This window comes from Dermacentor variabilis, chromosome 1 (genome assembly GCF_050947875.1).
Source record: "Dermacentor variabilis isolate Ectoservices chromosome 1, ASM5094787v1, whole genome shotgun sequence".
NCBI lineage: Eukaryota > Metazoa > Arthropoda > Arachnida > Ixodida > Ixodidae > Dermacentor > Dermacentor variabilis.
Window position 1 is genome coordinate 122,124,306 of NC_134568.1, and position 25,682 is coordinate 122,149,987.

General features: G+C 43.1%; 1 protein-coding gene across 3 annotated transcripts in view; it reads left to right on the forward strand.

The window, feature by feature from the left end:
- Nucleotides 1-605: 605 nt before the first annotated feature.
- The window catches only part of LOC142584109 (dehydrogenase/reductase SDR family member 12-like), a 34,577-nt gene continuing 9,500 nt past the window's right edge, over nt 606-25,682 (forward strand). The window contains exons 1-7 of one of the 3 annotated variants that reach the window (XM_075694297.1): nt 606-805; nt 1,138-1,271; nt 1,635-1,717; nt 1,805-1,903; nt 3,673-3,754; nt 6,683-6,744; nt 15,741-15,939. In XM_075694297.1, coding sequence (XP_075550412.1) covers nt 747-805; nt 1,138-1,271; nt 1,635-1,717; nt 1,805-1,903; nt 3,673-3,754; nt 6,683-6,744; nt 15,741-15,939 — 718 coding nt within the window. In that variant the 5' untranslated portion in view covers nt 606-746. Of the gene's footprint in view, nt 806-859; nt 997-1,137; nt 1,272-1,634; nt 1,718-1,804; nt 1,904-3,672; nt 3,755-6,682; nt 6,745-15,740; nt 15,940-25,682 lie in introns of those variants that run through there. The other 2 variants (XM_075694278.1, XM_075694288.1) reach the window with 2 other exon arrangements.

Sequence of the window (25,682 nt, forward strand, 5' to 3'; positions counted from 1 at the left end):
AAAAAAAAAAGAACTCCACTCTGTATATGGAAGAGCAGGCCAAAGTTGGACCGCTCAGAAGCTGTACAGTTCACTCGCTGACTATCAAAATGTCTCATTTCCTGTAAAAAAAATTTTTCTCTCTAATTTGCACCAAGAAAGTTTGCCTTCGCTTATATTTAAGAAGCGTTGAACCGTTTAAACGGTTATGGAACGGCACATATATTAACTCGATGGTACATGCACTCCGACCTGAAGCGCATCTAGTACGTCAAGCATACTCAAGTTAAAGTTCTATATGAAAGTTCTGAACCGTTGCACAAGCGATGCGGTCTTTTGGCACGACGACTGCATTCTGTTCTTATTAGATCACCATGGGGCAGGCTCGCGGTTTACGGCTGCCGAACGTGACATTCTTGAAGATATGCGACTCCGAAGCAAGTACACGTGATGCTGTTTCCGCTAAAGCCCCTCCATACACGTTTCCGCCGACCAGGTGCGGCGGTGGCGCGTGGATGTAGGGGCTTTTCCGCCGCTGCTGCCTTTCGTTAGCCACGTGCCTACTTCGCTACTTCTCTTCCACATTTGCGTCACCTAGCGGGTTTCATTTAGCAATCTGGCTACCATGAGCCTGGCTTAAAGCCGTCTGCTGTTGGACGGATGGCACGGAGATATGCGAACTCTTGAGACAAGTGTAGTTTGCAGCGTCTGTGCAGCTGTCGCTCACTACTGACCTATTTTGTACTCATAATTAATTGTAGTAAACTATGACGTCCCTCTACAGGAACGTATTTTGGTTTGCGAAGGGCATGAAAGAGTACAGCAGGTAAGAAAGCTGCGTGGGCATACTGGTGTGACACTTACACGGCGTAGTTTACAGTTCTCTTGACCATTATGGAATCGATGCATTGAAGAGAAGAATTATTTGACAAAGTATGTTTTACGGCCAACCCTTATATAGCGCGGATGGGTTGCAGTTCTACTTGACAGTCGCGCGTTTTGGGCGTGTCCGCGTATGTAAGTACGTTTCGTTGTTTCACGTACGGTTACCACGTAGCATTTACCAAACTCTGTCTCTGGGACCTCATTATTTGTACCAATAAATTTTACCGCATAAAATGAAGTGAGGACCTTTCTGTCTTGCTCTCCAATTTTCAGGAGCGGGTTTCGGTCTGCTTGCCGAACGTTCAACCTCCCAGACTTGGACGTTGATTGCACCGGTAAAGTTTTCATGATTACCGGTGCCACGGGTACGCTTGGGAAGGTTGTTGCTATCCAACTTGCGCAAAAAGGTGGGACATACATGTTACTGTATTTATTTTTATTTGAATCACCCGCTGATATTTGATCGAAGCTTCGAACCTAGTTATTAGCATCTGTCAAATATTGTATAGGTTAATTAAGGCATTCATCTCTGTAAGACCCTGTGCCCGTAAATCGCATGTGCTGAGCTAGAAAAATTTTAACGCGGGCACCATGAGCTGGCAATGATACGACATTGTAGAAAGCGTACGTTCGCTGATATATGGGACTCGTTGTTGTGTGTTGTTGTTCTCGTTGTTAAAGTTGGCACGTTTCCACGTTGGGGTACTGGCCAAGGTGTGCCGAGAAAATAACACGACTCTATCAAGCATGTGACAAACTTTTTCAAACAGGTGGTACAGTGCACCTCGTATGCAGAGATGAAGAGAAGGCGGAAGTTTTGAGGAAAACAATCACTGACATAACAGAAAATGAGGTATGCGTTTGCCGGTATGAAATATTTCTCACGCATTATACATTTGTCATGAAATATTGATGCAGCACTGCTACATTATTTTTACAGAATACAGTTGTTGTGCACATAGTGGACATGTCTCGCCCGCAGGATGTCTTCAGTTTTGCAAAAAAATTTAAGCAAGACCATGAAATCTTGCATGTTCTGGTAAGCAATTGTTGCTTGACATTTACCTTTGTAGCTTTCCAGGCGCTTAATATGTGCGACCCAACATAATTGACAGGAACCAAGATCACACATGTGGCACAGGCATATATAACTTTAATGTCAGCTATGTCTGCAAAAACATTTTACTTATTGTCACTTTTACCTAGAAGTAATATCTTGAACAATTTTCCTTCAGTAGCACTAGTTGCATTTGTCAGCATCTTCCTTTTAATTTATGAAAAAAAAAAAGAAAGAGCTGGGCATCATGCATGCTGAAAATAAGTCAACAGTAATTGTAGTGGCACAGTAAATTTTGTCTTCTTCGAGTAATGAGTAGAGCCCTTTTCATTTGTTAACTCGCATATAATGAATGATTCAAAAAATTTCATTGAGGGGTTCTGTTTTTCTGTAGGTGTGTTCCCTAACTTAACATAGAAGTTAATAGCTTTGCTCCAGCTCTGGGTCCACCATAGGACTTGTGCAGCTCCACACTGTGATGAACAGCATGTTGTTAGGTGCAGCTTTCCCACTTGAATATTTTTATGTTAGTATAGGACATGGTATTATACACTGTTTCTGGCACTATTAAAGGCACCCGCCATAACTTACAGACAAGATTTTGCAGCCTTGCACAATCAAGCAGCGTTGCCTGTGAAAAATACCACGTCGATTGTGTGCATCATTTTTGGTGTCTTATTCAGGGAAGGTTTGGACACTGGAAAGCATTTTAAGGCTCAAGAATGACTGAAAATGCCCCGGAAGCCACCAAATGTAACAAAATTCTGAATTGTTGGTCCCCACATATGTTCTCTTTGAATGTATGCTGCTGATTGTCATTGACCAAAAACTGCTTGCCATTTATCACCGACATTCTTATGTCCATCTTTTTGAGGGACGCAGAAGAGCAACAAGTCAGATTAGTCTTGTAAAGCATCCTTTAGAGACTCAAGCGGAGATTGGGCCTGCTGTTATGGCATTGTGATTACCGAAGAACAACACACATTCTGTGTTGATACTTTAAGTTCAATACAAGACTTGTTGTGCATGCGTTTAGCTGAGAAAGGTTGATTGTTAGTGGATAAAATGGATGGCAAAGTTTGCATTCTTGAATTTCTCAGCCAAACTGTAGTGACAGGGCATTAGTATGATGTCATTTATTTCAATATATCTTTGTGTGTTTGTGCTGTTCGTTTTACTTTTTGGAAAGAGTTCTCAAAACATATTAGGTTGAGTCTGGCTCCTTTATTATATACTGTAGTCCTTGTTTGTCAAATCTTTTAACTAGTTCTGATTGGATGCTATCCAGATCTTGCAATGTCCTGAGGAGCAGAAACTTCAAGGTCATATTTTGTTATTGCATTTTTTTCTGGCTTACCAGAACTCTGCTCATGGGAAGGTCTGACATTTCTAATATTCCAGAATGATTTACCAGTCCAGCACAACCTAACCTTACTTTTCAGTGTCCATTTTTAAGTTCCTAAAATTGCTGAGCCATCTGCTTAGCACGGCATCCATTCAGAGAACTTCCTCTGTACATCCATGTCGTCATATCATTGTAATTTTTTTTACTATACTATTTACCATACCACACAGCTATACCTTTGATGAACTTGTTTAAATGCTTTGCACTGCACTTTGAGATCGAAGAAATGAAATTTTGCTCCCATCATGTGTGCAGTGAGCAGAAAATGGTAATGTGCAGTTTTGTAGCTGATAAATGTGTTTGTAAGTTTTTTTCATGTTGTGCCATGTACTATAACCCAACACAGGTGAACTGTGCTTCAACAATCACACAAAACAGGGAAATAGGGGATGATGGTCTTGAAAAAACCTTTGCCACAAACACACTTGGTGAGTGTTAAAAACTGCCATTTCCTCCTTTTGTGATAGATTTTTATTGCCTTGTGCAGCATTATACTGACTTGCTCGTAATGGTGAGAATGAATAACTGCTTGCCGTTACACTTGAGCCTGCTATCTGCACTGCAGAAAGGGTATTGGTGAACACCATTACGCAAACACATTCAAGCTGCATGAAAAAGGAATGGGCACCCTTGTCGGAACCTTGCTCCATTTTGTTATGGCAGTGTGTGGTAATATTTAGTGTGCAATATATAGTGTGCAATTCTATTAAACAAAAAGAAAGACATGCCTAGAATTCAAGACAGTCCCAAAAGGCATTGGAACTTGGAAAATGGAATGTGTTTTGAGTGTGCAAAGTGAAGATGTGCACGGATAATGTGAGCCCAGGTGTTATCAGTCAACGGCTTGCGTGCTACCAGATAAAGATAAAGGCTAACCACAGAACACTGTTGAATTGCAGAGGGAGCTCCAACGTGCTTTGAGGAGGCCTTTCTTGAGTGTACACATCTTGGATATATTATGGTATTTATTTGTTTTAAACTTGGCACATGCTTTTTTTTTCGTGCTTTTCTGCAGAATTTTCTTGTTTTGGAGAACTGTTTTAACACCGTATTCATGAAGCAAAATTTTTAGGTACTTTCTTCGCTAAAGTTGATATTTTCTTGTTCAGTGCATAATTGTGCCTATATAGTAATGGTGAAAGAAACTGAGCTATGTAGGCATGTTTTTTTCTTTTTTTGTGTGTGTGTGAAACAAACTTTAATGTAATTGCTTCTTTCCATATTCATGTGCTGTAGACATTTCTGTAATTAGTTGCTGGATAAAATTGAGGAAGTTTGCTATATTTTGAAATGGCAGCTTCTCTAAGTTAAACACACTTATTGAAGTTTTTATATTCACAACTCTTTAACAGCTTGCAGTAGAATAAAGTATATTTGCATAGATACATGCAACACTCGAATCAGCTAATGGTCAAAAATTTATTTGAATCACACATGTAGGTCAGAATTTCACCTCTTTTCCTAAATAGTCTCCAATAGAATGTTATTTTTGAAAATGCTCATTGTGCATGTCCATCCATTTTCAAATAATAACAGCTGTTAATATTCAGTTTGCATATTTTTTGTGAACCAAGAACCTGGAGCTCATGATAAAGCACAAGAATTCGTACATGTGTTGACTGTTCACTATTTTTGTTGAGCATACGTGACCGGTTTTCATCTCTGCATATTGCATACTGGCATTGGTTTATTACCTGCCACTTTCTGTATATTGACACCAGCTTGTGGAATGTGTTTGCTTATTTAATGAGAATGTGTATTTAGACTGTGTGTGTCGTATACCAAGTGCTCATCATAGAAATTGGGTAAGGCAAGATTTGTTTGCAGTGATGATTGTCTTCAGCTTTGCATTTCAGTCTTAAGTATGTAAGTAAATATCAGAATGCTTCATGAAATATATTATTTTAGAACATTACCATGGTGCCTCATGTTTGCAGGGTCAAATAATCTAACAAAAACAATGGACTATGTGTGTTGGCCTAAATATCTTTCTGTAAAAATTCTTAAAGAGCACAGCCCTAGCCTAGTGTACAATAATAAGTTTCACACACAGCTAACAAAGCAACTTTTTTAGCATTTGAAAACTCCCAATTTTGCTTTATTCGACCTTATAGTATCGAGCTCTTGAGTCTTTTTTATGAGTTTGTCAGAGTGCAAGACACAAATACATTAGTGCTTTTTTTCTCTCGGTTGTTCTAATGCAAAGCATTCTTTCCCTCATATCAGGTACATTGTGGTTGGTAGGTTCCTGTCTCATCTCATTTCTGGCCTCTTCAATAAAAAATATGTGTCCAACTTTTGAACTGAGGACCAAGATATGAACCAGGTCACAAAATTTAAACCAGGTTCCCCCAACACATGATCATGATCCTCCACTCATTAAGATGCATTAAAAAAAATTACTGCATGGGAAAAAGAGGCCAGTGGCTTTCGACAAGTGCTAAAGCTCTATATACACACAGTTAATATTCAGGCAGGCATACACATGTATCTTGAAAAGACATCCATTCAGGCTTTCGAGTTGTTTACACAGTACATACATATGGTACAATTTTCAGAAAAATTGATTGTGTTGACCACGCCGCAATAGTATATCTGTCACACGTCCTCCTTTTCCAGAGGCTATGGAAAATTTTAGTATAAACATATCATATAGAGAATGTTCATGATTATTTAAAGGTAAAAAAGAATTGAAAACATTTTTATATCAACATCCTTCTTGAGAGTTGTTTGAAGGATGTCCAAGAAAAATGGTGTTTCTGTTGTTGTCACACACAATTGGTCACCCTACAGAAGTTGGTCCATGTGGTAACACTTTGTAGAACCCCAAATAATACAGGATTACCAGCCACCTGCAAAATGCTTCGCATAACATATGGATACCCACAGTGCATGGGATCTGGATAATTTTTTCCTGCCATCTGTTTGTTCATTGTGTTTAGCTGATACAGAAATGGCTTTATATGTTTGATATCTGGAGTTTTATGGCTCTTTGTAGTGGGTTAGGAGAAGCACTAAAAAGTGTTTGAAAAGTGCTCTCATAAGGACTCGCACCAATCTCAGTGGGCACCACGTTGCAAGAGAGTTTGCGGGTGCATATTCCTGTGTCTTGTTTGCTCACTGGAATGTGCTGTTACAATATTTTGGTTTAGAGATGTTAACACTTGCCGAAATACATTTGATCACGCTTTGTAATTTTGAAATATATTATCTTAATCGTTGTTTGCCATGTCATAGTTTATGAACTCGTTGTCCAGTTTAAAAAAATCACATTATTGGAATCTTATCGCACTTGCCTCCTTGTAGTAGGTCTCACTGACTGCTTTCTCCTTATGATTATTCTTATGCTTCTGCAGGTGTCCACGTCCTGATCACCAACCTCATTCCTTTGTTGAACCAGAGCTGTGAGCCACGAGTGGTGAGCTTAGGCAAAAACTTTTGTTTCCCACTTGTCTTTGTGTTCTATGGGCTTGCAGTGTGAATTATTTTTATCTTGCAGAGCTACATCTGGGGCTGTGAGTGCAGTTTGAAGCGTTTAGAATTCACTTTAAATGCTGCAAAAGACATGCCACTTCTAATAAACTAATATGGCAGAACTTGAATATGACAGTTCTGGGAGGTGACAGACAAATTTAGAAATTTGTTATGGCTGCTTACAATTTTTCAAGGCAGGTCAGTGTAGTGGCAACAGCAAATGGCCACCAAATTCAATGGCCAGCTTGCAAGAATTGGCTGGAGATTGCAGTGCTGGAGGTGTGCATTTTAACCATAACTTTTTCATTGCTCATTCCTCCGTTTTTGTATACAAATGGCAGGAATGAGGCTAGAAATTTCAGTACCCACTTTTTGTGATTTGCCATTATAACTATTGAGGAAGTGATGCTGGAGATGGGGGGTTAAGGAAGCAACAAAAATTGAAAATTGCATGTTTTACGCAGTGCTGGACATGATCCAACCTGTTTCTTTCTTATAAATACACTAGCATGAATGGCTATGTCCTTCAGATGCAGTGCAGTTGCCATTATTTTTCTTGAGTCGCGAGTGTACGCATGGCATCCAGCTTCTGTCAGATCACATCGATAGGTAGAAAGAGTGCTGCCAGCTCCCAGATGAACACCTTTGTGACATTGTTTCAGTACAGGTGAATGCTTTTACAATGAATGTCAGTATCGTGAAATGACCTGTGTAATATTGGGGAAACTAGAACCCATCCAATGTCTTACTTTTATTTGTATTGTGGGCACTGCTACAACACAGAATAGGCACTGAAGTTATCTCTATAATAAAATAACCAGTCTCCAGCCCCTTTTTTGGGTTTGATGATGAACATCCTGCATCAGCAGTGTGCATGCTTATTTGGTGTTGTAGTACATGTGATGTCAGGAGCTATACGAATGAGCACATGATGCTGCACTCAATGAGCACATTATGCTGCACTCATAGTTGCGGTGGACTACTTTTTAAAGTTGCACGAGGTGGGACACAAGTCCTTATGTTCCTCATGCTGTTCACTTGCCTTTTGTCTGCCAACTTCAATTGAGATGTGTAGTCACTGCAAGAGTGAAGATAACTCGTAAGAGGGGCAAAAGCGACATTAAATTTTTTGTAGCTTTCTTGCATTATTGTCAAGACTTTTAGTGGCCCTGACAACATGAGTGGATAATGACATGAATCGACGCATCTCGAAGGAAAGGATTACTTCTCAGTAAACATCTTCTGAGCCTGCATAGAGAGATCTTTTTATTATTTCAACATGTTTATTGTGCCTTATTGGGGCTACGAGAGAGGCACAATATAACAGTGATCTATACATGAAAGATATTTATGCTCCCATGCACAAAATAATGTTAATAAAAAATGTTTGTAATTTTAATAGCACTCAACTTTATTATGTGCTCTTTCTTTCCAGCTTAAAACACATAAACTTTTTAATCGAAATGTACCAAAAATACCAGGTGGTACATTCATATTCCAGGGGTTCATCTTCCTGGCTTAAGGAAACAACAACAAATTTAATCTGGAAAACAGCTTAGTCTCGTGTTTCTCAAGCTTCTCAATGGTTCTGGATCTTTTTAGCATCTAATTACTGAGTGACTAATGAAATTGCTAAAATGTATACTAGTACCAATTTTATTAGTTTGAGACTGTAAAAAAATATTGCTATGGAACAGTTATTTCATTGGCCAACAGCAGGCGTGCCATGATTGAAGAGACGATGAGGATGATGTTATAAGCTGGCACAGGCTGTCTGTTCTGAGGAGGGCTACATGCATATGCACTTGTAGATATACCCGTATATAGTCATTCCTGTGCATCTTATACGTAACATATTTGGTGGTGGTTGCGGTCCCTGTCCTCGCCATGGAACTTCGCAGCGGAAGCTCACTCGAGGTTTTCACCATGGCTTCCGGGCAATCAACCTCAACCACACTGGCCGCCCTACCTACCATGACTTTCGGCACACTTTTTGCCCCCAAAGGTCCTGGCGTCTTTTCAGGCCTGGACGGTGCCGATATCGATAACTGGTTGAACCTCTACGAATGCATCAGTGCTAACAGGTGGGACCGTACTATCATGCTCACAAACATTATTTTTTACCTCGGTAGAACGCCTGGAGTATGGTTCCAAACCCATGAATATGACCTCACAAGCTGAAACAGCTTCAAGCAGAAGATCCGCGACTTATTTGGGAACCCCTTGGGTCGACAGCTCATTGCCAAGAAGGAATTATCTACTCGTGCACAGACGTCAACAGAACCGTAGGTAACCTACGTGCAAGATGTCTTAGGTCTCTGCTGCAAAGACGACATAAGCATGGCTGAGGCGGACAAAGTTGCGCACGTCCTCAAGGTATTGCTGACGATGCACTTGCTTGTGTTTACGAACATTACAACTGTTGACACCATCATTAAAGAATGCCGCTGCCTGGAACAAGCCTAAAGCCAATGCATCGCACATCCGTTACAGCACCTGCCGAATACTGCAGCAACGTCATCATGTGATGATCTCTTTCACCTGGCCAGCACCTGTGATAATGTTACATGTATGTATCGGTGTGAACTTGAGGTGGCCGCTCCAACTACTGTGCAACCTAAGTCCTTCGGCCTGCCTTCGGTTCCTATACCGCTTATCCAAACCTTCATCTGACAGGAGATCACCAATATTGGTATCTACTCCATTTGCTCGGCTCCTCGCTCCGATGTTCAGCCACGTTTTGCAACTCCAGCTCGACCCACATCAGACTTTCCTCCACAATTCCGGAATCTGTCCACATGGCAACCTCCCAATGACAAACTTATTTGTTTTCATTGTCGCCGTGTCGGCCACATCTCTCGCCACTGCCAAAGTCACTGGGATTCTACAGCACAGACGAATTTTTCAAGTTACTTGAACCTGGTTGCCATCACTCGTGTATGCCCAACTCTGACCACGTTGCCCCTCAAGAACATGGGGTTGAGCCCCACTACTCCTGCTCACCTTCAGTCCAATGCCACTAGTCTCACTCACCCTCAGCCCGACCAACCGTCCTCCCCGACCTTTCTATGATGCTCCCAGACAGAAAACTAAGCAATGCAGCTCCTAGAGATGGCGCTGCATGCTTTAACCGACCAAAAATCCTCTCTGGACGACCCCTACCAGACAGGGCCTCCTGGATCTACAGATCGACTGTGTGCAAGTCACTGCACTCATTGATACTGGAGCACACCTTCCTATCATGAGTGAGCATTTTTGCCAAAAGCGCAAGAAAATTCTGATGTCTGAAGTCATCCATGTCACTGATGGCTGAACAGCTGCCATCGTTGGAATTTGCGCTGCTCGTGTTTGCATAGCTGATTTCCAGACAGTTGTTCTATTCACCGTCCTTTCCAAATGCCTGCATGACGTGATTTTGGGCCTCGACTTTTTTGCCGCGCACTCCGCCCTTATCGACTGTTCAGCCAGCACCCTCCGTCTTGATCTCGCCCCTTCTGGACCCCGCTGACCCACCTCCAAGGTGCTTCTGTTCCACTGAGTACGCCCGTTTGCCATCGCAGACGTTGACTTACGTTGACTTCATGTTGTTGCTGCCAGTTCCTGACATGACTATGTTTTAATGCCCACCACTGACATCTTCCTCACCCACGATATCACAGTACCCCATACTGTTCTGTCTACAGTAGTAAACTGCATCTGCCTTCCTGTCCTTCCAGTTGTGAATTTCACCTTGACACTGCAAGTGCTGCCACAAGGCAGCACTTGCAGTCCAAAGAAAATCAGCCGGGTTTATTTTAAATTCGTACAGCTGGCGCACATCCCCATCATCTCTTCTAGAAGCTGCAGAACTGGAAAACCTTGCAATAAGGTGTTACCGGGACAGAATGAAATTTCTCTTCTTACTCTATAACAATAAATTAGGAATAGATAAAACATTATATATTCTACCGGCTAGTTACCGCTGCACGCGCTCTTATCACGACAAAAAGGTTAGAGATTTTTCCTGGAGGACCAACGCATTTAAAAATTATTTTTTCCCGCACACGATTTCCGAATGCAACGCACTACCTGCCACAACTGTCAACTGCCCAACGGTTTCATCCTTTCTTTCTGCACTTTGTGAATAAACCATAGTGTTCATCCCTCATTTTTACCAGTCAAATCATGATTGTGAAAGGTTTCTCTTATGTTGTTTGTTATGCGGATTCTTGTTCAGTGTCTGTTATATTGTTTGATCTTATTTCATACTTGTTTTTTTTTCCAAATGCCTACTCCTGCCTAAGGCCTGGTAGCAAGGCTGGCAGTACTTGTAAAATAAATAATAAATAAAGGCATCTCACTCGCCCTCATTTGTGCCTTTGATGGAGGCGAAGCGGAGGCTTTCACATTGGCTGCTTCTCCTGGTTCCCCGACTCATCAGTAGTCCAATTCTTGCCCTGTCAGCACCATAAAGTCAGTGGTCACTTCTGACTTAGCACCTTAGCAGACTGAAGAGCTACACCACATTCCGCTTTCCTAACTTGACATCTTTCACATTAGGGGCTGCCCTTGGGCCAAGCCACAGGCATGACTCATCGGTGCCCATATCGGGTGTCTGCCCCTGAGTGTCAAATAATTATTCATAGTGAAGTTGACGAGATGCTCGCCAAGAACATCATTGAGCTATCTTGCAGTCCCTGGGAATCGCCTGTTGTAGTAAAAAAGAACAGCACATGGCGATGCTGTGTGGATTATCGGCACCTTAACAGAATTATGCATTGATTATGTTCCTGACTGCCTGCACAGTGCCCGCTATTTCTCCTCCATCGTCTTACGCTCTAGCTACCGGCAGATTGCTGTGGACAATATGGACCGCGAAAAGGTGGCATTTGTAACACCCTGATGGCCTTTACCAATTCAGTAATGCCATTCGAACTTTGTAACGCTCCAGCCACCTTTGAGCACATGATGGACTCTCTGCTCAGAGGCTTCAATTGGTCCACGTGTTTATGCTACTTGGACGATGCCATAGTTTTTTCACCAACTTTTGAGACTCGTGTAGAACGCCTCTCAGCTGTCCTCTGCATTTTTCGTTGGGCCGGACTGCAGCTGAACTCGTCCAAATGTCACTTTGGGCACCGCCAAATCAGTGCTTGGCCATCTTGTAGATGCTAATCGTGTACCATCAGACCCTGGAAAAATCTGCGCAGTCAAGAACGTCCCTGTTTCCCGATCTGCAAAGGATGTCCGCAGCATTCTAGAGCTGTGCTCATACTTCCGCCGCTTCATGAAAAATTTTGCGGACGTAGCGAGGCCACTCAGTGAGCTTTTGAGGCTAGACATGCCTTTTTCGTGGGGCCCGTTAGAGGCTTCTGCATTCTCGCACCTCTTCAGCCTGCTCACGACTCCTCCGATAGTTGCCCACTTTGACCTGGCTGCGCCTGCCGAGGTCCGTACCAATGCTAGCGGCCACGGAGTTGGTGCAGTACTAGCCCAACGCCAACGTGGCCATGACTGCATTCTTTCCTATGCTAGCTACCTCCTATCAGCCGCTGAGTGCAATTATTCCATTACAGAGCATAAGTGTTTGGCCCTTGTTTGGACGGTTCGGAAATTCAGACCCTACTTACATAGATGGCCCTTCTCTGTAGTTACCAACCACCATGGGCTGTGCTGGCTGTTCTCTCTCAAAGATCCTTCCGGACAGCTTGGTCATTGGGCCCTGTGCCTACAAGAATTTTCATATTCAGTTGTGTACAAATCCTACCACCAGCACCTGGATGCAGATTGCTTGTTCAGGTATCTGGTCGACAACCTTGAGAATGCTGCGGACACTAACAACTCAATATTTTCCATGCTGGACCTGATTCACATTGATGAAGAACAAGACCATGACTCTTCATTGTGAGAAATCAATCGCCTAGAATCATCACCTAATGACGCATCCATCCACAAATTTGTAATTCAGGAAGGTATCTTATACCGGCATAATTTTCAACCTGATGGACCTGACCTCCTTGTTGTTGTGCCTAGACACTTATGACGGAATGTCCTGATAGAACTTCATGATGCACCCACTGCCGGACACCTTGGAGTATCTCTCACCTATGAGCGGGTCTGGGGCTGTTTGTTTTCATCAGGCCTCGCATGCTCCATCCACCGTTACGTGACCACTTGTGAATCATGCTGTCTCAAAACACCCCCGATACTACCTGCTTGTCCACCTTCTGCCATTCGACATATCCACGAAACCTACCTTTCGCATTGAACTAGATCTTCTTGGCCCTTTTCCCACATCCACATTGGGAAAAATATGGATCGCAGTGGCTACTGATTATGTAATTACCTGAGCTCTGCTGACCAGCTGTGCAACTGATGTCGCGGACTTCTTGTTACAGGACGTTATATTACTTCACAGTGCCCTGAGACAGACAGTTGCTCACTGACCATGGCCGTTACTTTCTTTCTCAAGTAATTTCCGACATACTGCATTCCTGTTCCACACAACACAAACTGATCACTCCTTACCATCCCCAGACCAACGGCCTCGTGGAACGCTTGAACCGCACTCTCACAGGCATGCTCACTATGTATGTTTTGCCAGACCACCGTGATTGGGACCTTGCTCTTCCCTACGTAACTTTTGCGTATAATTTCTCTCGTCATGACACAGCTGGATTTTAGCCTTTCAACCTATTGGGACGAGAGCCGACTTTACCTTTCGGCACTATATTCCCACCATCTGCCGCCTTCACTAGCGAGTACGCACGTGATGCCATCATGCAGGCTGGCCACACCTGTCAGCTTGCACACTTGTGCACCTCTTGTCCCCTTCCCGCCGCGTGGGCCTCTACGTAATGCTTCTGTCTCAGTACATGGCACCATACCATGTGCTGCAGGAGGTTACACCTGGTGTTAACAGTGCAAAACGTAGATGGGACACGAGACGAGAAGACGACACCACAAGCGCTGTGCTGGGAAGTCCAGAGTAAAACATTGAAAAGGGCCCAAGGTACAAGAAATGTATTTCGCTAGAATAGCAGCTTGGGGGCTTGTTGGTTTTCCATCCTGGTGTTAACAGCACAAGACGTAGACGAGACACGAGACGAGAAGACGGCATCAGCTGGTGTCGTCTTCTCATCTCGTGTCCCGTCTACATTTTGCGCTGTTAACACCAGGATGGAAAACCAACAAGCCCAAGCTGCTATTCTAGCGAAGGTTACAGCTGTTACCTACGACCTTGCCCCTGTCAGTTCCAGCTCATCGTCTCTCCTTCCGTCCAGTGACGTCGTTCATGTATCAAGGCTCAAGATCTACCACTGTGGTACCGAAGACTCCCTTTAAAGCTCTGGGACGGTGCTTCTGCCACCATAGGTAACGCTACGGAACAGTTACTATTGCGATAGCAATTACACCTAAACCTCTATATAACGAAGTAGGTAAAATCTGCAATTTGCATCGTGAATCGAAATTTTGTTGCATTGAAATTCGGCCTGTTATAGAAACAAGTACAGTCGCCAATCGATTTTTCTTACAAGGAAAGGGGCTGCAGAATTTTCTGAATTATTGGGCAATAAAAAAAAAAAAGCAAATTTGCATGAGAAAACAATTTATTATGATGAATTTGGGAGTCGGTGACGAATGATATGGTTTCATGCCACGTCGACAATATCTTCACATCAGCAGTACGAATTAAGTGAAGCCAGCCACGCTTTCGCACGCACTCCGCCCCTGCAGCTCATAGCATCGCCCGTACTGGGACGACACTATCATGAAAAGTGCCATCAGCGGGAAGCGAATGCTTCATCTGCCTCTCGCTCCAACAAGTCACCGAAACTCGAGATTACGCAGACTCCAATATTAAACGCACAGGAAGACAGCTAACATGATGCCACGCCTTCTCAGCATGCCCACTCTTTGCACACGTGTCAGATTACCTCTAAAGCAGTAGGAAAGGGGGGGGGGGGCACATTCTACTCCAGGTGGCCTGAGTGGGTGCGTGTGGCCTACCGGGCCACTGTATTTTGAAAGACATCTGCGATGGAGACAGAGTCTTCCTCAGGCTATGTTTCCATGGCTTAGTTTGCGTTGATGTGAGCTGCAGCACGAAGGTCAATTCACTTGCTGCTGCTGCCATGCTTCCTCACTCCAGTGTCTTGACAGTGGGTTTCCGCAGTCATCGAGTAAGATGTGTTCATGTTTGCTTATGTGCGCATGACATCATGCTTGTTAATTTAGTTACTATGCCTATGTTTACAAGTTTATGCAGCCAATAAAACTGCTATCCTTACTGCATATAGCTGTCCAATAATTTGCTATTGTAATCGATGCTTTGACTTTCGGGCGAAATTGCAACCTTATTCATTGACCAACAGAAAGCCTGTCAGGATTGAAGAGATAATGAGGACAACGGTATAACCTGGTATGGGCTGTGCGTTCTAGGGAGGGCTACATGCATATACACTTGTAAATATACCCATGTATAGTCATTCCTGTGCATCTTTATACGTAACAATATTGCCAACTAGCATATGCAACTGTTACCAATACTCAGTTTATACCATTTGCCTAGTGCACTCTTTTAACTTTTAAAATCTGTGGACATTGAGTTTATTGCTACAATTAAATTTAAAATTAATTTACCTCCAGGGTAGTTCCAGCCTGTGGTAATGGATTTAAGCAGGAGTGGCTACAAAACTATGATAGACATACAGAAAATAATGTAACAGCAAGATAGTACTGAATACAACGAGTGCAAATAACAGAAGTTGTGCAAAGGCCTGAAATACATGACATTGGGAAAAAAAGGCATTGCAGCTTCACTTTGTGCAAATAGCTGCAACTTAGTTATTTGAGCTTGGGAGCTACTAAAGGAGTAGTGGCAAAGGTAGAATTGGGTTCAGTTCCCCTTCCCCCTTGAAATACAATCCTGATAGCACCATTGTAAAATGTGCAATGCAGGTGCTGGTCACCTGTGGAAGCCTGTTGATGCAGCGGCTGGACCCAGTGGATCTTCAGTTCGAGTGCATGTTCCCTTTCAATGGGCTGGCAGCCTTCACACAGACTAAACGTCACCAGGCTGTGCTGGTGGAACACTATGCTGAGACTTACCCAGGCATCCACTTCTCAGCCATGCACCCAGGCTGGCTTGAACCCCAGGGTATGCACGTAAAGAGTGGCTGGCAGGGTTAATTTTTCACATCGCTGCACCATTGCCTTGGTAGTCACTTGAGGTGCACACAACCTGAGTGGCTCTTTTGGTTTAGTTCTTGGTCTAGTAGTTTTTTGGCCAAATAAGGCGGCTACATCAGAGCTGCTTTGCAGTGTATAATGTCTGATGGTATGTTAGAACTGTTGTATTCGCTTAAAAAGGACAGCTTTAACAAACACTGTAATGTAAAAGCATTGTTCACTAGCAAAACAGAGCACAGATAAATAGAAGTTTTCTTTTTCATACAGTGTGCATTTCATGGCTGCTTGTGAGCACAGGTTAGCATCTGTTTAGGCCCCTGTGCCATGTTCTGTATTGTCCTCTCCTGCCTGCAGACAGTGAAACACATGAAAAGTAAATATTTTACAAATTTCACATTACTCCATTAAGAGAGATCAAAACAGGACACAGGATGGAGGCTCGAAGTGAAAAACAGTAGTCGTACAAGGAATGTTGCTGGAGCCATTGAATTTCGTCAAGAAGATTTGTCTTTGTCTGTGCAGCAACTGCTTTCTTTGGCAGCCATTTATATGCGTGTAGCTCACCCTCCTTCTACCTCTGTGGTGGAGAAGGAGGAGGAGACCCCCTCCTATTTTTTTAACACTTTGGCTTTCCTTACCCTACTCTACACACAAGCTTATTCTGCTCCTACTCCCCATTGAGGGTCGTGGATAGTGAGCTGTGCTGGCATAAATGCTGCTAAGGAAAGCAGTTGCTGCCCTGACGAAGACAAGTACCCTGGTCAAAACGTTGACGCCGGTGCCATTCTTTGTTCTACTACTGGTAACCACAGTACTAAGACAGAGGGGATTGATCCTTGCCCTAATGCCCAAGTTGGAACAGCAGAAGACGAAATCCTAGAAAGAAAGCAAATTTTTGGCTCATTGGGTGGGTATTCAATTGTGCGCCCTTTGGTGTCACTCAGGAAATCAGTGGCAACCGCTCATTTACACCACAATGCTTTAAGAGCGCAGCTCACTGGTGCCCGTTCCTCTGTAGAGCGTCGGCGTCAAGGAGCAAACGAGTGCAGCGGATGAAAGAGCAAATGCGTGGGATGAAAAAAGTGGTGAGAGCAAAGAGAGTGTAAAACTGAAAGTGAAGGAGGAGGGTGCAGCAGACGCATGAGGCAAAAAGAGGAGGAGGAAGGTATAACAAAGTGCGAGAAGAAAAACTTAGTGCCATGCAACATGCGCACTGCGGTGACGATGGCTACGAAATGGTGCCAGAGTAGTGCGTGTTGTCTGGGAGATCTGTTTGCGGCAGCTGCTGTGAATTGCGCCCACGCATCGCCCATGCACTGCTTCTCGCAATCTCCCAATTAACAAGGCAGTCATGCCACAATTTGCTCCATTTGCAATGTGCCGCACGAGACAGATTGTCTGCGCCAGCCACTATATTGTGAAATAAAAACACATATAAAGTTGCGCTCAAATGTTTCACTAGGGAGTATCGTAATCGTCCATGAGTTTTATTTTACACTGCAAATAGTACTAGATATTTATGTGCCACATAACACACGATTGCATTGCTTCATGAACTTGAATTTACTAACTGAAGAATGTGTTTATGCAAGAATATTAAGGCTTGCACTTTCATAAGGTAATATGTCAACATTACAAAGAAGTGGGTAGAGGAGTGTGGTACCAGAATGCTTTGAGGCACTAGAGAACAAAACTGAAATTGCACTCTAAGTAACTCCTGCAGCAGTCACAATTGCAAGACATTCACACAGTCAGGTGCCAGTACGTTGAAAAAAAAAAAAAAGCAGAACTGATAGAAAGGGATCCTCAGCTATGCAAGACACCTGCATAGAATTTATGAATGTATACTGTTTAATGTGACAGCTATAATTCATTCGTTGCAGGGCTTTACAATTTAAAGCCCAACTCTGATGAAATTTTGGACCACGTAAAAATACTAGTTTAAGATAGTGTAGATATAGAGCAGCCTTCATGCAAATTTTTTTTTGAAATGCTGATAGGTGTGTCATGAAAAGATACCAGAAATAGACCTTTTTGATACCAACACTGAAAAAAGAAGGAAACAAAATGCAGTCGTTACCACTCGTCAAAAATGATGCAGAACCCAGAAAGTCAAAAACCTGCACAGCTCCTCGGTATGACCTCCGAGGTTAGGCAGCAGCTGTGACACGCTGAATATCTTGGAGGGGATGTGCTGGTATATGCATCACACCCACTAACCACCAGGTGCATGCATCTGCTTAGGTGCTATTTAAAGGCTGTTCATAAGTAAATTGTACAATTTCAGCACTGAGGCTTTGTCAAGATTGCTTCGATAGTGTATACTACCCACCTTGATGGCTTTGACGTTGCGCCGCTAAGCCCGAGGGTGCAGCATCAAATCCGGGCTGCAGCGGCCGCATTTTGATGCGGGCAAAAGCAAGAAATGCCCGTGTACCGTGCATTGGGTGCACGTGGTCAAATTAAACCGGAGTCTCCCACTACGGCGTGCCTCATAATCATATTGTGGTTTGTTACGGTTGGCGTGTAGCACCCCGGGCAAAAGGATGCTTAACCACCATGCCTCATCGAAACGGAGGGTGGATTCCTAATTTGCTATGGTTGTCTCGAGTGCTTGCCAGTTTGGCAGGCGCCCCGCAGTGTTCACAGGCCCCTTTGTGTGTGTGTGGAAAACCCTTTCCGCGAACTGTCCGACGCCCCTTTCCGCAAACCAACGTCGCCTAGAAGAAAGGATCAGCCGCCCATTGCAGACCCGCGGGTTGCCACCAGCGGAGGCAAGCAAGCCCAACGTCGCCTAGGAAAGTGGGAGCAGCCGAAAAGCAACAACAGGGACATACGACATTGCCCATGAGAAAAGGAGCAGCTGCAAAGCAACGAGGGGGACTCGGTGCATGTCACGTTATGTTGACGTGAGCAAGATCCTGCCTATGATTTCAGTGGGCTTATTTAAGAGGCCTTGCAATGTACTTTTTCATCATTCATTCTCTTTTTTTACATGTTTTACGTACCATTGAATAAACAGTGCAAGTTTCACACTAAAAATCGTCTCGTCCCTACCTGGTCGCCATGGTCTACCGGACGCCTGCAGCCTGCCGACAATGCCATGCTTGGTTAAAACACGCTGGCGGGCTAGTTGGTTAGAATCCATGGTAGAGTGTATAAGCGCGACTGGACGAGGACGAAGAAAGAAACAGATACACAGACACAGCGCTTCACTTTCAACTATATATTTTATTTTTGCACGCATTGGTAAATATATACCGTGCGAGCGGAAACAAACGTGACAGCAAAAAAGAACATTGAGTGGTACATTTCGTTGAACCGGACACGTGTGCAAGGCAAGGGAAAAAAAGAGAGAAAAAAACATGTACTACAATCGTCACGAAGATAAACCAAGGAATCGTATCTCCTTTTCCGAAAGTGATACCGAAGGCTTGCTTACGCACTTTTGCTGTAATTTTGCTATCTCGTATGCCTCTACAATCTCCCTCGTCATCCTGCTATGAGCCTTATACAGAACGGAAGTGCTTTCAAACATGGGCTTGCAGGAACAATCTCGGCAGTGAATACCCAAGTGACCCGAGATTACCTTATTGACATTGTATTGATGCTCCCTTAATCTCTCGTTGATGCATCTGCCGGTTTGACCAATATACGTATTTCCGCATGAAAGTGGGATGGCATAGACAACGTTATGAGTACAGGTTACAAATTGTTTGCGATGTTGGGTAGAACATGAGGGCCTTTTGTTATTTTCTGTGTTAACCTGTTTGCACAGCTTCTGTAGACGCTCAGGGGCAGAGAAAACTACGTCTACTCCCGATTTCGCCGCTATTCTTCTGAGATTATGAGAAATGCAATGAATGTATGGTACCACAGCAACTTTCTTTGCTCTAGCATTGGTACTGCTTGCATTCGACGCGTTTTTGCACTTTTTGCTTAAGCCCTCCCCGACAGAAGTTAGCATGCGCATCGGGTAACCAGAATCTGCCAGGCGCTTGGCCTGCTCTTTGAGACTGGCTTCCATTTTGTGGTCACATGACTTCGTCAAAGAATTGTTGAAACACGATGCCACTACTGCGCGTTTTACAAGTTTTGAATGAGCAGAATGAAATGGTAGGACTGTCTTATTGCCTCTCGGCTGATAACTCCAGCATGTCATTTGTAGATAAAAGTACAATCCCAAGTCTAAAAACCTTATGAAATTGCCTATGGGGACTTCATGTGTCAAAGACAAAGGGGACAACACTTCAGTGAATGAGGTTACGGTTTTTGAAACCAGCGAGCCAAAATTGTCTGATTTGTTATTTAGAATGATTAGAAAATCGTCAACGAATCTGAACACTTTCGCGACATCGGTGTCATTTTTTAGGCGTTCATCAAGAACCTGGTCACGGTTAGCTAGAAACAAGTCACTTAAGCGTTCTGTATAAGGCTCATAGCAGGATGACGAGGGAGATTGTAGAGGCATACGAGATAGCAAAATTACAGCAAAAGTGCGTAAGCAAGCCTTCGGTATCACTTTCGGAAAAGGAGATACGATTCCTTGGTTTATCTTCGTGACGATTGTAGTACATGTTTTTTTCTCTCTTTTTTTTCCCTTGCCTTGCACACGTGTCCGGTTCAACGAAATGTACCACTCAATGTTCTTTTTTGCTGTCACGTGTGTTTCCGCTCGCACGGTATATATTTATCGATTCGTGCGAAAATAAAATATATAGTTGAAAGTGAAGCGCTGTGTCTGTGTATCTGTTTCTTTCTTCGTCCTCGTCCAGTCGCGCTTATGCACTCTGCCATGAATGCCATGCTACCCAATAGTAACGCCAGTCGAGCTTCAAGAAACAGGTGTCGCAACAGCTGGTTGGCAGCGATAGGATACGCTACCCTGGAGACCCCAACTTTGGACGACATCTAAGAAATTGTCTCCTCTTCGTCCTGTTGACAACGTTTGGAGGGAAGGTGTCAGGATTCATGACTGCATATGGCGAGTGTATGGCTTTTTTTCACTAAGATATCACTTGGCTTTACATATTTTTGGGGGAAGTACAGAGCAGTGATTTTTCTTTAACCATTGACGGAAGTTTTGAGTATGTCGAGGTTGTTGTAGATGGAAGAGTTAGCAGCTCTAAGGGCAGCCATGAACTTGAAGGCACTAAAGAAGCCGGAATTGTTTAGCTTGACCAGAGAGTTGAGCCTCCAAATTGCCGAATCGAAGAGAGAGCTGGAGATCATTGAGGCGATTGAAGCGATCGGGGCAGATGGTGATGAACTGAAGGAATGCCTAGAGAACATTGCGGAAAAAGAAGAAGAGCGTAAGCGCCTAGAAGAAAGAGAAGAGCGCGACCGTGTTGCGTGCGACGCACTCGAAATGAGGTGCCTAGAGATTGAGTTTCTGAAGGCTCAAAATGCTGAAAGATGTAGCACAGAGGCACGAGGAAGCGAGCGCAGAATGACAGACTTGATGGCACCCTACCCAGTAGGAGGGGACATAGGCCTTTTTCTGGTGCAGTTTGAGCGCACGTGTGAGAACGTAAAATTTGCAAGAAACACGTGGCCGCAATGCTTGCTTACATTGCTGCCACATGAGGTAGCTGATATCATTGCCCGCATGGGAAAAGAAGAAGCAGAGGACTTCGATAAAGTCAAAGTGAATCTGCTTAAAAAGTATAGGTTATCAACAGAAGCATTCAGGCGAAAATTCAGGGAGTGCGAGAAGACCAAAAGTGAGTCATACTCAGATTTCGCATACACCTTGGAGGTAAACCTGAAAGAATGGCTCAGAGAAGAGGGTGCACTTGGCGACGCCGAAAAGACAATGCTTTAGAACAGTTCTACCGCCGGCTGCCAGAAAACATCAAGTATTGAGTTCAGGATAGACCAGGCGTGGACGCTATCACAAGAGTGGCCGATCTCGCTGAGGAGTACATAACTCGCCGTGCGTTCGAAGGCAACAAAGCTCCTAAGAAGGAGATGAACAAATACAGACCCTGCAAGCCAGAGCGATGGTCAAAGTCAATTCAGTATAAATCCAAGGTTTGATATGGTGAAAATTAGTGATGAGAACAGCAAGGGAAAGGAGGAGTCACCCAAACAGAGAGTAGAAATGCAAAAGAAAAATGCTTTGGAGGCAAAAAAACCAGTAGTTTGCTACAATTGCCAGCAAATGGGGCATCATCGAAACGGAGGGTGGATTCCTAATTTGCTATGGTTGTCTCGAGTGGTTGCTGCTGTGACAGTTGGCGTGTAACACCCCGGGCAAAAAGGATGCTCAACCACCATGCCTCATCAACACGGAGGATGGATTCCTAATTTTCTATGGTTGTCTCGAGTGGTTGCCGGTCTGCAAGGTGCCCTGCAGTGTTCACAGGCCCCTTCGTGTGTGTGTGTGAAAACCTTTTCCGCGAACTGTCAGACTCCAGGGGAGACCCTTTCCGCGAACCAACGTCGCCTAGAAGAAAGGATCAGCCACCCATCGCGGACCACGCGGGTTGCCACCAGTGGACCCAAGCAAGTGCATTAGCGCCTAGGAAAGTGGGAGCAGCCAAAAAGCAACAATGGTGATGTACAACATTGCCCAGGAGAAAAGGAGCAGGCGCAAAGCAACGAGGGGGACTCAGTGCATGTCACGTTAGGTTGATGTGAGCAAGAACCTGCCTACAATTTCAGTGGGCCTATTTAAGAGGCCTTGCAATGTACTTTTTCATCATTCATTCTCTTTTTTTACTTCTTTCACCAACCATTGAATAAACAGTGTAAGTTTCGCACTAGAAATCATCTCGTCCCTACCTGGTTGCCAGGGTCTACCGGACGCCTGCAGCTTAATAGTGACGTCGGTTGAGCTTCGAGAAACAGGCATCGCAACAGGTTTCGGCATGCAAAATCTCAGAATTTGATTTCTTAATATAATATATAATATAATGTATTTATGATATATACTACTTCAGTGTACCAGTTTAGGCAATGTGATAATTTGCTGCAGTTGGCCTTTATTACAGCTACCAGTCTGCATTTTATAGCCTGTGTGCATGTATGGTACGTGTTGTGCAATTTGAAGCAGCACAGTGCAGGTTGAAATGGCAGAAGTGAGCTTTATTATAATACTATAGTAGTACTTTCAGCAATTAGGACATAAGTGTTTCTGTGTAGGAGTGTGTGCTTAGTGAAAACATGATTTTATTGTGGGGTTAAAGTGTAAATTTTGCATTTTGCAAAACGCTTTAGGTGTGCACACATATGTTGATTGCAGTACTCATTTTCACCGTTATCTTAGCAAACTGGCCTTGCAGGAAAGCTAGCTTTACTATTAGGAACAGGATCTATTAGTTTGACCGTGAGCAGCTTTGTAATAAACATATATATAAGATAACTTTCCTCTCTGGAAGAAATTACTAATTTTTAATTAGGAGCAGGAAGCAATGGCATATGGTAGATGAGAAGCGTGAGAGAGTGAAAGGCAGCACTGGTATGAGGACTAAACCACTTTGAAAGAAAATGCCAGTTAAAAGAAAATACCAGTGTTCTGTTATTCTGAAGAGAAAAGCTTTCTTCAAAGAGGCATTTTTCACTCAGGATATTAGAATAGGCTGATAAACTACAAAGTTCTCCTTTCCAACATGGCTTCAGGAAGGGGCTCTCAACAGTCACCCAATTAGGCACAGTCATTCACTCGTTTGCTTCTATCCTTGACAAGGCTGGCCAAGTAGATGTGATATTTTTAGATTTTCAAAAAGCATTTGATGTTCCTCATGACAAATTAATTAGTAAATTAAAATTCCTTTATCCTGTCCTGGGTTTCTGCTTACTTGCTTACTTAACGCGTCGAAAACAGTACGTAGTGATTGATTGGCAGCAGTCCGATTTCCTTTCAGTAATCTCTGGCGTGCCTCAAGGCAGCGTGCTCGGCTCACTTCTATTTCTTATTTACTGTAACGACATATTTGATGTAATGGAGGCCCCTGTCAATATTTGTCTGTTTGCAGACGACTATTATTTTTAACAATATTAATACAGTTAATCATCAACTATCTCTTCATTTAGCCTTAAACAACATTCTGAGTGGAGCAACAAGTGAGGAATGAAACTTAACTCAGATAAATCTGTGCTTCTATGTATAACAAACAAAAAACTACCCCTAAGGTTTTCTTATTCTATTGGCCAAGATCCCTTGGCCGAAGTGAGCGAGTACAAGCATCTTGGAATTACAATTACTAACAGCCTAAATTGGAATAGCCACATTGCTGCTACCGCCTCTCCTGCTTTCAGAAAGCTATGTCTACTTCACCATAAACTTAAACACGCATCCCATGAAGTAAAATCATTAGCCTATACCACTCTTATTCGACCCAAATTGGAATACTCGTGCGTTATTCGGGACCTGTTTACCAAAATCAACATTAACGCCCTTGAAAGGATACAGAGAAGAGCCATACGTTTTATTTTTTCCAAATACGGCCGAGAAGAGTCTATAACTGAATTACTGCGGACAAATGGTTTTTGCACCCTTCAAACGAAGTGAAAAATAATACGCTTGAAGTTCCCTTATTCCTTCATAAACTGTAAATTTTCTTTAGATCTTAGTCCATACATAACTTTTTCTGCATCCAGGAAGACCCATCATTCCCAACCCCTCGCTTTCTCTCCTTACGTTGCCAGGACAAACCTCTTTAAATTTTTTTTCTTTCCTCGAACTATAGAAGAATGGAACCTCATCCCTTTCCATCATCTGAACTCCCCTGAATCAATTCACTCATATTATTAGTATTTCCTAAGTAACATTGCTGTTTTGTGCTATATTGTTTCATTTCTTAAGTTTCATATTTTGCAATTCTGCCTTTTGTACACATATTTTTTTATTTGTTATCTTGCCCCTCCTTCTTGGGCCGCATGGCCTGCAGTATGATGTAAATAAATAAATAAATAAATAAATAAATAAGTAAATAAATAAATAAATAAATAAATAAGTAAGTAAATAAATAAATAAAATTTGTGTCTAGGCATTTCTAGACAAGTACCTGAAATGGCAAAGCGCTTGTTAGAAGAGACTACTTGTAAAGGCAGACACTAGTGCAGTGTTGAGGCACCCACATCTCTATTAGCACAGCCTAGGTGTAAATGTAAGGGTTCATTGAACATTAACGCCGCTTGAAGTGTTGTTCTTGTTTTCTTTGTCAGCGATGGCAAATGGAAGTAATTGGGTGAAAATTTTGCGAGCTGCACATCTGCATGTGGTGTGAGCTTCCAAGTCTAAATAGAGGCAAGTACAAGATTGGCCCTAAAATTTGTGTCGAGTGCAGATGGGCTGTATATGGTCACTGTCCAGTGTCCACCCTCGTTCAATCAGTAATGACTGAAGTAAAACCAACATTCACCTCTTTCGAACACGAAAATCTCGTGAATCAGCTGTGTTAAAAAAAAAAAGATATATACGTATCTAGTCACAAGCTGCACTGTACATGCAAGTGCCATTGTGAATCTTATTAGCTTGCAACGCCTGTTTGCATTGTGCTCTTGTAACCGATTGACAAAAAGGAATTACAACATGGTGCTCTGTTTACATAATTGTTTCAATTTTTTTGTCATATTGTCCGAGCAGACTAGCTTGACTAGCTTTAGCTACTTTAAATAGAAGGAAAAAAAGTTAATAAATAAAACAGCTAGCATTTTTCTTTTGTGAACACTATTTGCTGCAATGTGAGGTGAGCTCTCTGTTTT